Source organism: Eublepharis macularius, chromosome 3, assembly GCF_028583425.1.
Source record: "Eublepharis macularius isolate TG4126 chromosome 3, MPM_Emac_v1.0, whole genome shotgun sequence".
Lineage (NCBI taxonomy): Eukaryota > Metazoa > Chordata > Lepidosauria > Squamata > Eublepharidae > Eublepharis > Eublepharis macularius.
Window position 1 is genome coordinate 153,067,301 of NC_072792.1, and position 14,995 is coordinate 153,082,295.

The following is a 14,995-nucleotide window of genomic DNA, read 5'->3' on the forward strand; positions in this document are numbered from 1 at the left end:
TATGCCTCATTTTTCACTTCTACTAAACTACCTTGTTTATGCCAATTAACATTCCCAAATACTAGCAGGAAACTATATGTCTTAAGAATACCGTTTCGCATCTAAATAAATGTGATCAAACTGCAGTAAAAAATGAATCGTAGAAAAAATTAACAAGCCACTAGCAAGACAGATGGAAACTATATCAAATAACCCATAATTATGCTTTTGGATAATAAACCAAAACTGAAAAGCTCATTAAGGAAATATTAACCTGAAATACTTGTTGTTATATGGCACTGTAATTGGACATTGTTCTCAGTAATTTTTAAAGTTTGTCATTAGCTTTTCCCCCTCTAATCATTGCTAAATATTTAAGACTCCCTTTTCCACATGATGCTTAGAGTAGCATTTCAATTTCACAACAACCCTGTCAGATAGGCTATGATAGTGATCTACCCACAGCCACTACGAGGCTGAGCAAGATCTGAACCCGGGTTTCCGACAGCTAATGCCAACATAATACTATACTGACCTAATTATATCTGGCTAATAAAAAGTTACTATAGTCTCATTAACTATTCACACTTGTAATATCAATTGCCTGTTAACTCAACACTATCATTCCCAATCGAGATTTCAGAAGCGTTAGTGAATTCCTGTTAGAAAGTAAAGTACAGCAATCTGTTACATTTGGTTATGAATCAACATGTAATACTTACAGGCTTCCATAGCCCAAGGATGCAAACATCTGCCTCTCTAAAGCCTTAGTATTCTGCCTTTATCTAAAATAATGGTAAAGAAAAAATGCATGAAAAGAAAATGAGAGAAAATTCTTGGAATGACCATTCTGAAAAATCATCAGTTTTTAACATGAAGCCAGAGAGTTTGTGATCTTCCTGTCTTCTCAAGAGACTGCAAATGTTATTAACATTCATGTATTTGGCACACACCACTTTATTATGCGTTTTCTAGCTTTTGATCCATTGGGAGCTCAACATTTAATTTCAATGTGTTAGTAGGAGGGTAAGTGGGATCACATGTGATGTCCCCGCTCCTAACCACCACATGTTGATCTGAAAACCTGAATAGTCTGGGTGCATAAAGCTTTATGGATGCAGAGAACTCTCCATGCAATCAGGAACATTTTGTATGAAGTATGGAGAAAAGAATGAAAATGCTGCATGTCTGAATGTATTAGGGATGGAGGACAAAGTCAATTTCATGGTGGAATTAGGGAAGAATAGCAGGGAAGATGACAACCTGGAGAGAAGGGGATAGCATCAAAGGAACAAACTGAAGGATTAGACCAGGACAATAAAGTAAAAATGTATCAAGTGAGATAGAGTAGGAGGAAGGAGTAAAGAGTTAAGGGAAGTGTTGAAGGAGCAAGAGCTGAAACAGAATGGATAGAGAGTTGACTGATTTTGAAGTGTTGGCCAGAAAGCAAGTTAATAACAACAACAACAACATTCGATTTATATACTGCCCTTCAGGACAACTTAATGCCCACTCAGAGCGGTTTACAAAGTATGTCATTATTATCCCTGTGAGGTGGGTGGGGCTGAGAGCGCTCCAGGGAACTGTGACTAGCCCAAGGTCACCCAGCAGGCTTCAAGTGGAGGAGTGGGGAAGTTCAAGAATGAAAGTCTTAACAAGGCGTAAATATGGAGAACAGGCACTAAGGATTCCTAGATTTGCAGTATCAGAGTGGAATAGTAGTTCTAGAGAGCCATCCTATGCAGTTTTATAGTGGACCAAATTTGACAATTCTTTTTGTTTCCAGAGATATTATGCTTGCCCAAGCATTAATCCAAGTACTGAGTGGAAGTTATGAGCCACATTAAAGGGACAAATACTTCTTAGAAAAGCAGAGAAAATAAGTGGAGGAGAGAAATTAGCTGAACACAGAAAATAAAGAGGGCAGAAATGACAGAAGACAAAAAGAGAACAACATTTCCAACGGAAGCTTCCCAGGTCATCAAAGGATTAGAAGGCAGAACATGGAAATGTTGGAATAAGTGCTGTCTAAAAGGAAATAAAGCTGTAAAATGGCAGAGGAACTCCACAGCACAGAGGGTTAGAGACTGAGCAGTTCTTACCAAAGATAAGATCAAGATCACAGGTAATGCCTAGGATTAAATCAAGAGTTCTCTCTCCTCCTTCTGGTTCCATGACTAACAGTCCCAAAGCACGACTGATTATGGTATTTTGAACTTGACTCTGTTATATTCAAATTTACGTGCATTCCAGACAAAAAGAAAAGCACCCATTTTAAATAACGGATAATTATGATAATCAAAAGGTTAAAAAATAAGTAGGGAACTTGCTACCTTTATCATAAGCCAAGTGTCCAGCCTTTAAAAAACCAATTTACAGTTATCCTTCAGTGAGGTCAAAGTACCTCAGCTTCCATAATACTCATCAAATGCTGACAAGAGGAAGAGAAAGACGTTTTGAAGGGACTGCTGCCAGGATTCAAAGCTATTCTCAAAAATATTTTCCTAGGAATGCTAAACTGTCATACAAAAAAGGAAAGTGTGGAAGACGCAATATGCAATATGGAGTTTTAAGGAAAGAATTTCTGCGGTGTGTGCTGGAAATGAACAGCGTTTTATTGTTGAAGCAGTGGTGCATGCTATTCTGTCACCATTTTCCTATACATCCCTCTATGGTTTCTTTTCATCCCCATGTTAACATAATTGTCACTACCATCATCGGGAATTCTATAGATCTGCATTACTACCATCAAGCCATAAAAGGAAAAACGCACACTCTAGAAAAACACAAAGTAGAAATCACATCCTGGGAACGTCACCTTCACATTTTTCTACATTTCTCTCTCATATAATTGGTAGGTTGAGTCTACTGCAGTACCAGATGCTCTTGCTTATATGCAGCAGGACTATATAAACAAAATACTTTACAACTTATGTTTTCTAAGTACTAGTAGAAATCATTTTTAAACGTGTATTGCACATCTGACAGGCCAAAAAAGATTGAGTAATCAAATACTGGTCAAGAATTTTAAAGTATTAGCTTTATTGGAACAGGAAATATAATTTAATCATTAACAGGTTTAATATTTGCTACTTACAAATACAATTATTACTGAAAAACAGTGTGATTAACTTTTAAATGGTATTACAAGTGACCTTCGTCACTGATGACAGCCTGTGTTCCTGTTTAGAGATGCCTGAATTTTTAGCTGGGGGATAGCCAAGTTCTGTTATGCTGCTAGGTATGTTTGGACTGCTGCAAGGCCAAGGGGCAAGTAGCCACCCCCTGCTAACCTTGTTAACAGATTGCATCATAAATTTTAAAAGGTAAGCTGGCATCTACACAGTAACATTTTCAGCTTGCCCTTCCTCCAAGTAGTTCTGGGCAGCATACATAGTTTTCCTCAACTCCACTTTACTCTCTAAGAGAGGTGAGGCAGAGACCAAAATTCTTCCACTGAGTTTCATGGTACAAGGAGAATTTCAAAACAGGTCTACCAGATCCCATGCTGACACACTAACCACTGCACAACACTGATTCTCTTCATGGTATCTCCAACAATAGACTATCACTTAATGGTAACTGACCAGTTGGTCAGAGGACAAATCTTATTCTAAGCTTGTTAACAGAGAAAAAAACCTGGTATAGCACAGACACACAATACAAGGCCTGCAGACCAAAACTCACATGCCAAAGTTTTGCTCCCAGAGAAGCTGCAAAGGCTGGAAAAGATATGAGCAAGTAGTTGGACAGAAGACAAACCTGACCTACCAAATTAATACTGTCTAATCCTGTAACATGCAGCCAACATGGTGTACTAGACGTGTCTATTGTTACATGATCACAGGGGTCTGTATTCAAACCTCTATACAGTCATGGACATTACTACATAACCCTGAGTCAGCCAATCTCTCAGTTCAACTTAAATCACAAATTGCTGGAAGGGTAAGCTATAGAGAGGATAAATAGCAGTTAATGCAATGTTAATCACAGAACGCAGCAGATAGGGAGCAAGCTCTGAGGTCACATTTAACACATCCTCATTCAGGGAAAATTGAATTTTAGAATCATTTGCATAAAATCTGTACAAAAGTTGTGCAGCAAAAAACAATTACATTTTAACAAGGCACATAACACTGACATCTAGTGGTAACCTAGCAAATTATAAATAATTAATTTAGGTGAAACAGTAAATGCATGGCTCTACTTAAAGAGCAGATCTTGTGCTAAAAGCTGAAATTGCTCATCTGTGACCTGCCTCAAATCCCCTTCTCTAGACTAGATGTTTTCTCTATTGATCTCCAAATTAATATTCCCTCCCACCCAAATTTCTAGACCAGGGCACATTTAAGCATGGGTGTCACTGTCACGAATGTTACTTATTGTGTAAGTGTAAGTATCAAGAAGAGCTTCTGTCTGTGAAGTCAAAAGTCTTCGTAGTGCATATTTATTTCATGCATCATTTACACACAGGATTTCTCATCTGATGTTATTTTCTAGATCCAACAAGTAAAAACCTTGTGATAGAAACAGGGCCTGAAATACCGAGTTAGTGTATTGATGTCCTATTCTAAATGGTTAACTGTGACCTTTTCTGGTTTGTACTAACTTTTAACATAAAACTTGTTTTCTTTCTAACCTCACTGCTTTTTCTCTTCAGTCTTAAATTCCCAACTATCACTTCTCAATTTCCAATTCCTGCTTCTCCTCCACAAGAATCTAAAAGGGACCTTCCTTATCAGCTGCAGGACTACAAATTTTACCAATCACTTACATATTCTTTTTTTACAAACCAATAAAACATAAGATTTCAATTCCAACTAAAAGAACTTAGTACTCATCCTAAATATGCCTATTAAAAACATCTAACTTGTAGTATATGGAATGGTGCACCCATCTAACACTGGCATTCAGGAATAGAACAAAACATCTCTAAAACTCCTTTATTTTATTATAAATATTTTACCATTCTTTTCTCTCACTTAAAACCATGCACAGGGAAATGTCATTAGAACAAAGCAGAAATTCTACCCAAATCTTCTTAAGATTATCAGCATACAGAACAGGGATCATCCCACAAATCCCATGTGGTTCAATGAGAAACTTCAACTATGAAGCATTCAACCAAACTGTGCCAAACTGTAGGCTCCACCTACCTCAAGATAATATCCTCCCTGGAACTTTATGCCTCTTTCCCACCTGTGTTAAGTATACGGTCCTAGATCTTGCGTCCCTGGGCTGACCAAACCCAGGGGTGAGAGACTCTAGAGTCAGACCTTGTGGGTTTGAATCCAACAGCAAACAGAGATTCCCAGGTAAGGTTACTTTTAAACAAAGCTTTATTGAAATCACACACAGCCCAGGTTAGATACATACATTAATGATCACCATGAGTTCAGGCTGGCCAAACTTGAATACGCAAGTTGTTCATGACACCATGAAAAGATGCTTTGCTAAAGAAATAGGGACCATAGACTTCACCACTATGTGGTACTATGTACTATCTATTGCTTTAAGTATGATCCTGCTAGGGAGTTCTATGTTGTTTAATGTCAGTCTTAGAATTGCTTATGCTCTGTTTCAGCATTTCTTCAATTCTGTATTGGGTTTTTGCTGATGTTACATCTTTGTAAATTTGCATTTATATACTCTATGGCATTGTTTATTGAAATGTCCTCTATACTGGCTGTACTAATCTCACACTATGTAATCCGCCCTGAGTCTCAGTGAGAAAGGCGGACTATAAATGACATAAATAAATTAATTAAATAAACATTAAAACATTTGGCAATAGAGGGGCGCATTCCAAGGAGCAGTGGTAAAGACACTTACATCAACAACTTTTTTTAAGCAGAAATGCCATAACTTGATAGTTCACATTTGAGAGGTTGAAACCTCTAACCTCTCCCGTCCATTATATGTAACAAACTAATCTGTTCTAGCCTCTTACACAGAGAATTACACTTGAAAGATTTAGGACAGGATACACACCAAGCTTTTTGTAATTTTACTTATAAAAATGAGGAAAATTAATTTCTCATCATAGCATGTGAAGAAGTGAGCTCTGAATCACAAAGCTCATGCTGTAATAAATGCTGTTAGTCTTTAAAGTGCCATTAGACTTCGGTTTTATTCTGCTACAATAGACTAACAGCTGTCTCTCTGAAACAGTCTCTAGAGAGCCTTGTTTCCTATTACAGACTTTTTATTACCTAAGTGTATATCCTTCCCCTTCTAGATATATGGAAAACTGTCTGATGGATGGAGGAATGAAGTCTTTACTGCTTGTAATTTCCTGGATCTCCTCCAGATAACTTGGTTAAAATGTATTACATTTTCTTCTTTCCAATCCTCTGAAGGGGAGGCTAACAGGTGAAATGGGTACATATTATCTACAGAAGAATAATATAATGGAGGAAATTCACAATGCATACATTGTATTTCCCAAATGTGAAGTTTTCTATAAACACAATCATCGGATTTACCACTATATCTACTCGTACCTTCCCAAGAACTGCAGCCTGTTTTAAAATATTTTGCTTTAGGTCATTCGCTCTCTTTGAATGAAAAGAATTTCTTTGGCTCTGGATGACGAACACGATTTCTTTTAGTTCTGTGAATCAAAAAAATAATAAGAAGAGAATAAAAACCAAGTAAACAAAATTTTAATTATTCAGACAGCTGTAACAAAGAAAGTACTCTGGACAGTAGCAAACCCTTGGGAGAACAACACAGAAATAAACACTTTAGATCAAAGGATAAAATTTCTCATTTATCTTTGAATTTGACTATGTATGTTCATTAACTAGCCATAAATATAAAATCAAATCTGAAAGATACAACCCAATAAAACTTAAAGAGCTGGCACAAACAAAATTATTTCAAAAACTTTATATTGGGACTACAGCAGTTACCCTTTGACCTGAAGCATAGAGAGTTCTATGGATTGCTTATTAAGCCCTAGTACAAACAAATCTGTCCCACAGATGCAAAAATAGTTCATACAATGTTCTTACAATTTTTGACAATTTTAATATTCTACAAAGCATACATAATGTAATCTATTATGTTTTACAATCACCCCTTCTCCTCACTGATTTACAGCTTGCTGGTATCAGTATGTAGGTGCTCAGATACCCCAAAGTTCGTAATTATCTTGAGTAAAACACACCATCTTGCTGAAAACTGGTGTAGTGCTATATATATATTATTAATGATATCAGCTGGTTGAAAGCTCATGCCTTTCAGCACAAAGGTCTTAAAGTCAATGAAGCTGCAGCTGCCGTTTTATAAAGGGTTTACTTTGTATCTGTATTGCTTAACCCTATATAACCTGTATTGCTTAACCCTATATAAATAGGGAACTTTATTTTGCTCTGCTTTTGATGTGAAGTTTTTCCCCCTTAAACATATGTTTGCTCCTTCTGTGAAATTGAACAAAAAGTATACCTGGCCCACAGGAACAATGGGAAAAACAGAGAGCAATCCTAAACAGGTCTACTCAGAATTGTACATAGTTCCAGGGCTTTTTTTCCTGGGAAAAGAGGTAGTGGAACTCAGTGGGTTGCCCTCAGAGAAAATGGTCACATGGCTGGCGCGGAGGGCAATCTCAACTCCCCTCTGTCTGGAGATCAGGGGGCAGGGCCACCAGCCATGTGACCATTTTCATGTGACCATTCCACTGCGTTCCAGCTGAAAAAAAGCCCTGCATAGGTCTATTCAATAGGGCCTTCCTCGAAGAATATGTTCTGAGGATTAGATTGTTAATGCAATTTTGTGAAAGATACAATGAACTTTCGATGATCTGTATATTTATCCTCGTAACTGCTTGTCAGTTAAATAACCATTATGAATTTATCAGTACTGATAAAAATAGTTGTTCTTTCCTCTACCAGATAGACACAGAATAGGAAATGGCACTGCATGAATGCAGCAGAATTCTTTGATGCATCAGTTCTTCCAAACTAAAAGAAACACTTCCAGTTTCACCAATTAACAAGAATATCAGTAAATAAAATTACTCCAGTCTAAGCCCACTGGTTTCAATAGGCTTAGTCTGCAGTTACTCTGCTTAGGACTGCACTGTGTGTTTCTGACTGCTAGTTTACAATGTTAAGATTGCTACTGCACATAAGATTACAGACTTTTTTTGTTTAAGATGAACAGAAGCAAACCAATTCAGATACAAAGAATTCATACCAGCAAACTTGAACCAAAGTACTGTTGTTCTGTATGCTATAAATACATTGTAGAGGTATTTGCTAGGAGACTTCTGAATCTCACTTATTTTGGGCTTAAAGTAGCAAAGACAATATTCTTTAATTTCCAATCATGGGTAAACCCTGTTAAGTATGTTTCCTGTAAAATCACACATAACATGTACAATCACTTAGCTGCTCTAGAACTGTCTTTTGGAAGAGTTTACAACAGACTTAGAAAATGCCATACTTGAAATATTTTTTATTCATGGCCGTATTCACTATAATGAACAAGCCAGCACATGCTAAAATCCACTGACAATCTTGTGATGAAAGGAGGAGCCAAAAGACTGATCACTACACATTTAATTTGAGGGGTGGAATGTCTAGAAACATTCATTTTAGAGTTTACTATCATCATGTTTATTAAGTATTCTGTCAACTGTGTACTCCATATTAACATTTTACACAGACACATTTGCAAACGTATTTGTAACAATGTTAATCCCACAAAAGCCTGATGTGGATGTCAAGGGGTCTTGCCAAATGGAAATTAAGGGAAGCCTCTACCAGGCCTTTAACCAGGACTGATGACAGCTGAACATAACAGAAGCAGAGTGGAACAGAGGAAGCTTGCAGATGAGAAGGGGGGCAAGAGTGCATGATCTTGTGGTGAGATCCTGCAGCACCGGTAGCTGTTAAACCTCAGGATAATATGACAGCAATGTATCAGTTATATATGATTTGCAGTGCAATCCTAAGAGGGTTTCTCTGTTTAGGACTGCACAGCCCATCTATGAGAAATATGACAGACTGACTTGCCAGAAAGGCTTACTTACCCTTGCTTACTTCACGTGAGTTTCCATTTTTTTCAGATGTCTGCATTAAGAAACCAAAGAGCATATGACAATGCAAACAATGTAACTGTACATGCATAACTAAAGCACTGAATTAAATGCTACAGATTTTAGAACAATTGAAGACACTATGCAGCCACCACTGTTATAAAAACAATTTTTCTGCTTTCAAAGACAAAAGAAGTATTTAGCTGTGTGACATTATCATCAGACAGAACATTTCAAGCATTTAAAGTGCCTCACATCTCAGCAATCCTCACAAAGACCAGGATTGATATCCACACTCCAGACAGGGACTGAAACTGAGAGAACAGTATGATACCCAAGTCTACTAAGGAAGTTCATGTCTAAAACGGGACTTGAATCAGGTACTTTCCTGCTCACATTTTCAGCTGCGATACCGCACAATCTTCCCGTATACCTAAACTGAAGTTCATTTGATTCAACTAATTCCCTCTACTTAAAATGCTTAATGAATGAAAACAAAATTACAATGTATGTTGTAATCAGTTGGGAATAAATACTCAAAGCCCACACAAAATAAATAAATAAATAATTAAATATGAAAAGAACATCTCACTGAAGTGACACTGATCTCTCCTGTCTTGGATGGGGTTAACTTCCACCTGAAAAGTCCGGATGACAGCTTAAGAGTACTGCTTGAAACAGTAACTTCAGAAAGCCAGGTGGCTGCAGTGACTTGGCATACGTTTGCCCAGCTTCAGTTAAAGTGTCAGCTGCACCCATGCCTGGTTCAGTCAGATCTGGCCACAGTCATCCAAGTCTCAGCTACATCTTGATTGGACATTTATTGAAATGCACTCTCTGCTTGGGGCTACCATTTTTTTTTAGTATATCTTTTTTATTTTCTAAACAATAAAATGGATACAAAACAAAAAAGGAACAGGAATACAAATCACACTAAAGGAAAATTAAAGTACCCATTAGCAAGATTGTCTAGAGTATAATATCCATGTATCATTTAAATATCATGTGCGGGTTTATTACAACCATTTTCAAAAACGTTTCCTCTCTCTCTCTTTTACTGTATCTTGCAATTAAATCAAATATTAAAGATATAATATTGTATTTTAAAGTATTTAACAATATTCATTATTATACTTTTCTTACCTCCAAATTAATTATATAAGACATTATAATCTAACCATTTTTAATATTAACTGTATTATAATATACCAAATTATACTAATTATCAGTTAAATTAATTAATATATGTTTCTATTTCAGAAAAATTGAAACTTAGAATAAATAACATTTCTATAACCTCTGTTAGTCAAGGCTCATGTCCAAATTTACATTGTTTGGTATAGCAGTTAAGAGTGCAGGACTCTAATCTGGAGAGCCGGGTTTTATTCCCCACTCCTCCACTTGAAGCCAGCTGGGTAACCTTGGGTCAGTCACAGCTTCTAGGAGTACTCTCAGCCCCACCCACCTCACAGGGTGTTTATTATGAGGATAATAACAACATACTTTGTAAACCACTCTGAGTGGGCATTAAGTCGTCATGAAGGGTGGTATATAAATCAAATGGTATTATAATTATCTTTTATTTCTCATCTTTATAATAGATGAAGTAAATTTCCCATTTTTTTCAAATTCTTTAATGAGTCTTCTATTTATATAATTTGTTAATTTTGCCATTGCCACATATTCTATCATTTTATCTTTCCAACTTTCTTTAGTTGGGGCTACCCTTGAAGTGTTCGGAAGCTGCAGCTAGTGCAGAATACTGCACCTAGAATGCTGGCTGCAGCCAGCTATTGGAAACATGTGACCCTGATATTACTGCAACTACACTGGCTACTGATCTGAACCAGCTCCAGTTCAAGGTGCTTGTTCTATTTTTTAAAGCCTACATGGCTTGGGACAGGGTATCTGAAGGACCATCTTCTCTACCATATATTCCTGCCTAGGAGAAGATCACAGGAGAGGCCCTTCTGACTGTCCCATCAACCAAGAACCTTCATTGTGGGGTACACGAGAGGGGCCTTCTCAATGGCAGTCCCACAACTGTAGAACAATCTTCCCAGAGAGGTGTGCCTGGCCCTCTCACTCTAACCACAGGAGGCAGCTGAAGATAGTTTCATTCAGGGCAGCTTTTTAATGTATTTTAATGGTGTTTTAACTCTGGGTTTAATTTTTTTTTAATATATGATGTTTATATTTTACACTATAAGCCACCTTAAGCCCCTTTGGAGAAAAGGCGGCTAATAAATGTTTTAAATATATAATAAAAAATGTGATCTACACACAAATATTTATGAGGATATTCATCTTAGGGGGAAAAGCCTGAAATCCAAATTACATGGCAGTCTAAACAAGTATGAAAAGGTTGCTGCAGATGCTAAAATAAAACCTAGTAATTCCATGTTATTTTCATAACACAGTTTGAGCAATTTGTATCAGAATTTAAACACTGTATTTAAGAGCAGAGTTCATGGCACTATCACCCAGGAAACCAATTTTTAAAAATATCTCTGCTGTTATTCAGCCCCTTAACCTGAAAAAGTAGACACACTGGGATTGCCGGGAGGCTGCAGTGACAAAGTTACTGGATATGCCACAAGTACAAATTAAGATTCTATCTAAATTCCAAGCATTTGAGGAGTCCTAATGGAGCAACTAGCCCAGCCTTTCTCTTAGCGTAAATTCTACATGCAGCATAATACTCAAGACATGACCTAGATGGGTAGCCACATTAATCCATCTGTAGCAGTAGAAAAGAGCAAGACTAACATAATTTATGGTGGGGTATGAGCTTTCATGAGCCACAGCTCACTTCTTCAGAAACATCACCTGCTAGTCAAATCCAGGTAGCTGAGTCCCCTGTTGGCTCATAACAACTTGTTTTCTATAAGTGTCCTTCCTTCCCACTCCTGAATCAGAGACTCCTAGCAGACTCTTGATTTTCCAAATTTCTTCATGCAGATGTGAAGAAAAAAAGGTAAATGGTGCAAGGGAAGAGTCTTTAATGTCTATATAAACCCTGCAAGTTTCACAACAGCTTCATGGTGGGGGGGGGGAGGGAATCTATCAAGAATATAATAAAGTCATAATAACTATAACATCTTAAATATTAATAAAACATATTACTAAAACATGTAATTAAAATACAGGACAATTTCACAGAGCAAGTACAGAGTGCAATTCATAATGAATACTTAATATTCACTATGACTTTATATTTTGTATTCTTGACAGATCCCCCTGATGAAGCTGTTGCAAAACCCATAGGGGTTATATAAACATTAAAGACTCTTCCCTTGCACCGTTTGCCTTTTTTTCTTCGTTTTGCCTTGGTATGCCCCCCCCTTCAATTCTTCATGCAGATGTGCAAAACATATTTCCATTAAATAAACATGGGAGCATGTTAAGGAAAGACCAAGGCCCTTTTTGAAAAGTGTAAGTGCTAGAGAGAGATGTTTGCAGTCCCCATAGTATGACTTGATTCTGATGGTACTGTTTGTGATGTGCTGTTCCTTTAAATCTTACACTTTCTTCATTTTTATTTCCAATTTCCTTGAGTCTCAGTTCAATAAAAGAGATAAAATCACCCTAAATGCTTGGTTGCTGAGAGGGCAATCATTTCTGCATCACTGGGGTCACATATATAACATCCGGCAATGAGGATCCTCTGACCCACTACAGTTTTGTGTACTGGGCTTTATGAAGGACAAGCATCAGAGCCTTAGGGAAGGGAAAGGGAAGTAGGAAAGTAAAACTGGGAACTAGAAAGTGGAGCAGTTTCTGGCTGCAATAGCAAAACTAGTCTGGCTGAAGAGAATAACTATTCTTGTGGAAATCTAGAAAAACAACTCTCTGTACTTGCAAGAAGTACTTAAAAAGGTAGGGAAATCCAAGAATCAAAAGAAATACGCTAAACTTTAAACAAACAATAGTAAGTTTTCTGGATGGTACTCGGGTATTCAGTGACGGGAAATGAAATATGAGTACATTATATTGAATAGTTTGAGCAATTTGTAGTCTACAACTCCATTTCGGATACACAAAGAATCCTCATCTTGCTGGCTGTGACAGAATCTAAGGTACATAGGATGCTGCACAACTTGTCTCCACCACTAGTTGGTGATACCACTTAGGCAGACATTACAGAATGGTATCTCATTTATCTCCTGTCTCATCAATGACTGCAAAATGCTACAGATTCCATCAGCAAAATCAGACAAGTAGAGAATCAACTGCCCAGATTGTAGCTGCACTCAGGAAGATGTCAGAGCACTGCCAATTTGGACAAATGTTAAATTATGCCTTGAGAGACAAATTTGTTGCTAGTTTATATATCAGATATGTAAAAAGTTACTGTCTGTCTCAACTCTATTATTCAAAGTGCTATGGAAGCTTCTGAGAATGACAGTCTGGATAGAACATGAACTGGGAAATTAATCGTCTCAGTCAGCAACAAGCCAAGACTTATGAAAGACAGACTCATACATATTGTGCTTAGAGTATACATGCCGAGAGTGAATGTTGGATAAACCAACTTATTTGTAGACAATGCCAGAAGAACGGATACATTACAGAGGCCTGTTGCTCTGCCAACCAAATTACAACAGATCCTGTGAAGTTGGTTGTGACAAGTACACACTAGAAAGGTTTGTAATACAAAATTTATAGGAAGATAATTCAAATAATAGGCTCATTTTCACTATCTTGCATGTGCTATTTGAAGGTAGAATAACAAAAAGCATTAGCGTCACATCCTGCCTCTGGAGATGTTCCTACTACAATTGTGCCAAATACCACAGCTGTAATGTCAATAATCCCTGGGGCTCTCTACCTTCAGATGCTGTCTAAAGTTCCACTGGAAAAGAGTTTCATAGTCCTGAAGATGAGCACAGGTGATAAGTTGGTGCCAAAAAGGGATACTACATACAACAGTAGAACTGGAAGGTCAGTCAGCTGTTTCACCTTTATCTGGACAGTTTAAAAAGGCTTTAAGTGAACTGGAACCACATTCAAGCAATTTTTTCATCACAAGCAAATCCAAAACAAATTCTGGATGTACACTTTAAACTCAAACATGAACTGGGGGTAGGAACAATATACTGGTAAAGCTTTCAGTGAAACCTGCTGCAAACTTAAGTATTGCAAACCATAAGTGGTTCTTTACACTTTCAGATCCCTTATAAGAGGTGATTTAAAAATAATAATAACAACGTTCAATTTATATACCGCCCTTCAGGACAACTTAACGCCCACTCAGAGCGGTTTACAAAGTATGTTATTATTACCCCTACAACAAACACCCTGTGAGGTGGGTGTGGCTGAGAGAGCATGGGAGAGCTATGACTAGCCCAAGGGCACCCAGCTGGCTTCAAGTGGAGGAGTGGGGAATCAAACCCGGTTCTCCAGATTAGAGCCCTGCGCTCTTAACCACAACACCAAATTGGCTCTCATTTGGATCATGTTGTGCAGACTGGAGTGCTGACACCTGTTTCTCAAAGTGAATAGGCAACACCTGTTATTAAAATTGATGATACAGGTAACTTTGTGTATAGGTTTCAAAGAGACTATAAATCCAGTTATTTACGCCTCCAAATAGAGGCCGAGCTTTCATCTCTCAAATACCTCACTATCAATACACACAGGTATTTGTTATAACAGATATCCTTTTGGCATTACTTCTGCACCTGTCCTGTTTCAAAAAGCCATGGATGAAGTCTTGATTGAACTCAGTGGTGTCCAGTGCTATTTAATGACAGCTTTGTTACAAGAAAAGACAAAAAGAACCATCTTCAGAATCTAGATACAGTCAGAGAATTGTTTAGAAAACTGGTGACTGAAGGCATGCCAAGGCAAGCATAAATTCTTTCAGTCCTCAATTTAATATCTGGGCTACATTGTTGACGCTACTGGTCTAATGAACTTATCTGACAAAAATATTGCGGTCTTTCAAGCTCCTACATCAAAGAAAGTATC

The 14,995-nt window shown here is 37.4% G+C and overlaps 1 protein-coding gene across 1 annotated transcript in view; it reads right to left on the reverse strand.

The window, feature by feature from the left end:
• B3GLCT (beta 3-glucosyltransferase) overlaps positions 1–14,995 on the reverse strand; it is a 100,193-nt gene that overhangs the window by 70,450 nt on the left and 14,748 nt on the right. The window contains exons 3-4 of the mRNA XM_054973064.1: positions 9,017–9,056; positions 6,483–6,592 (exon numbers count right to left, since the gene is read on the reverse strand). Of these exons, the coding sequence (XP_054829039.1) occupies positions 6,483–6,592; positions 9,017–9,056 (150 nt within the window). The remainder of the gene's footprint in view (positions 1–6,482; positions 6,593–9,016; positions 9,057–14,995) is intronic.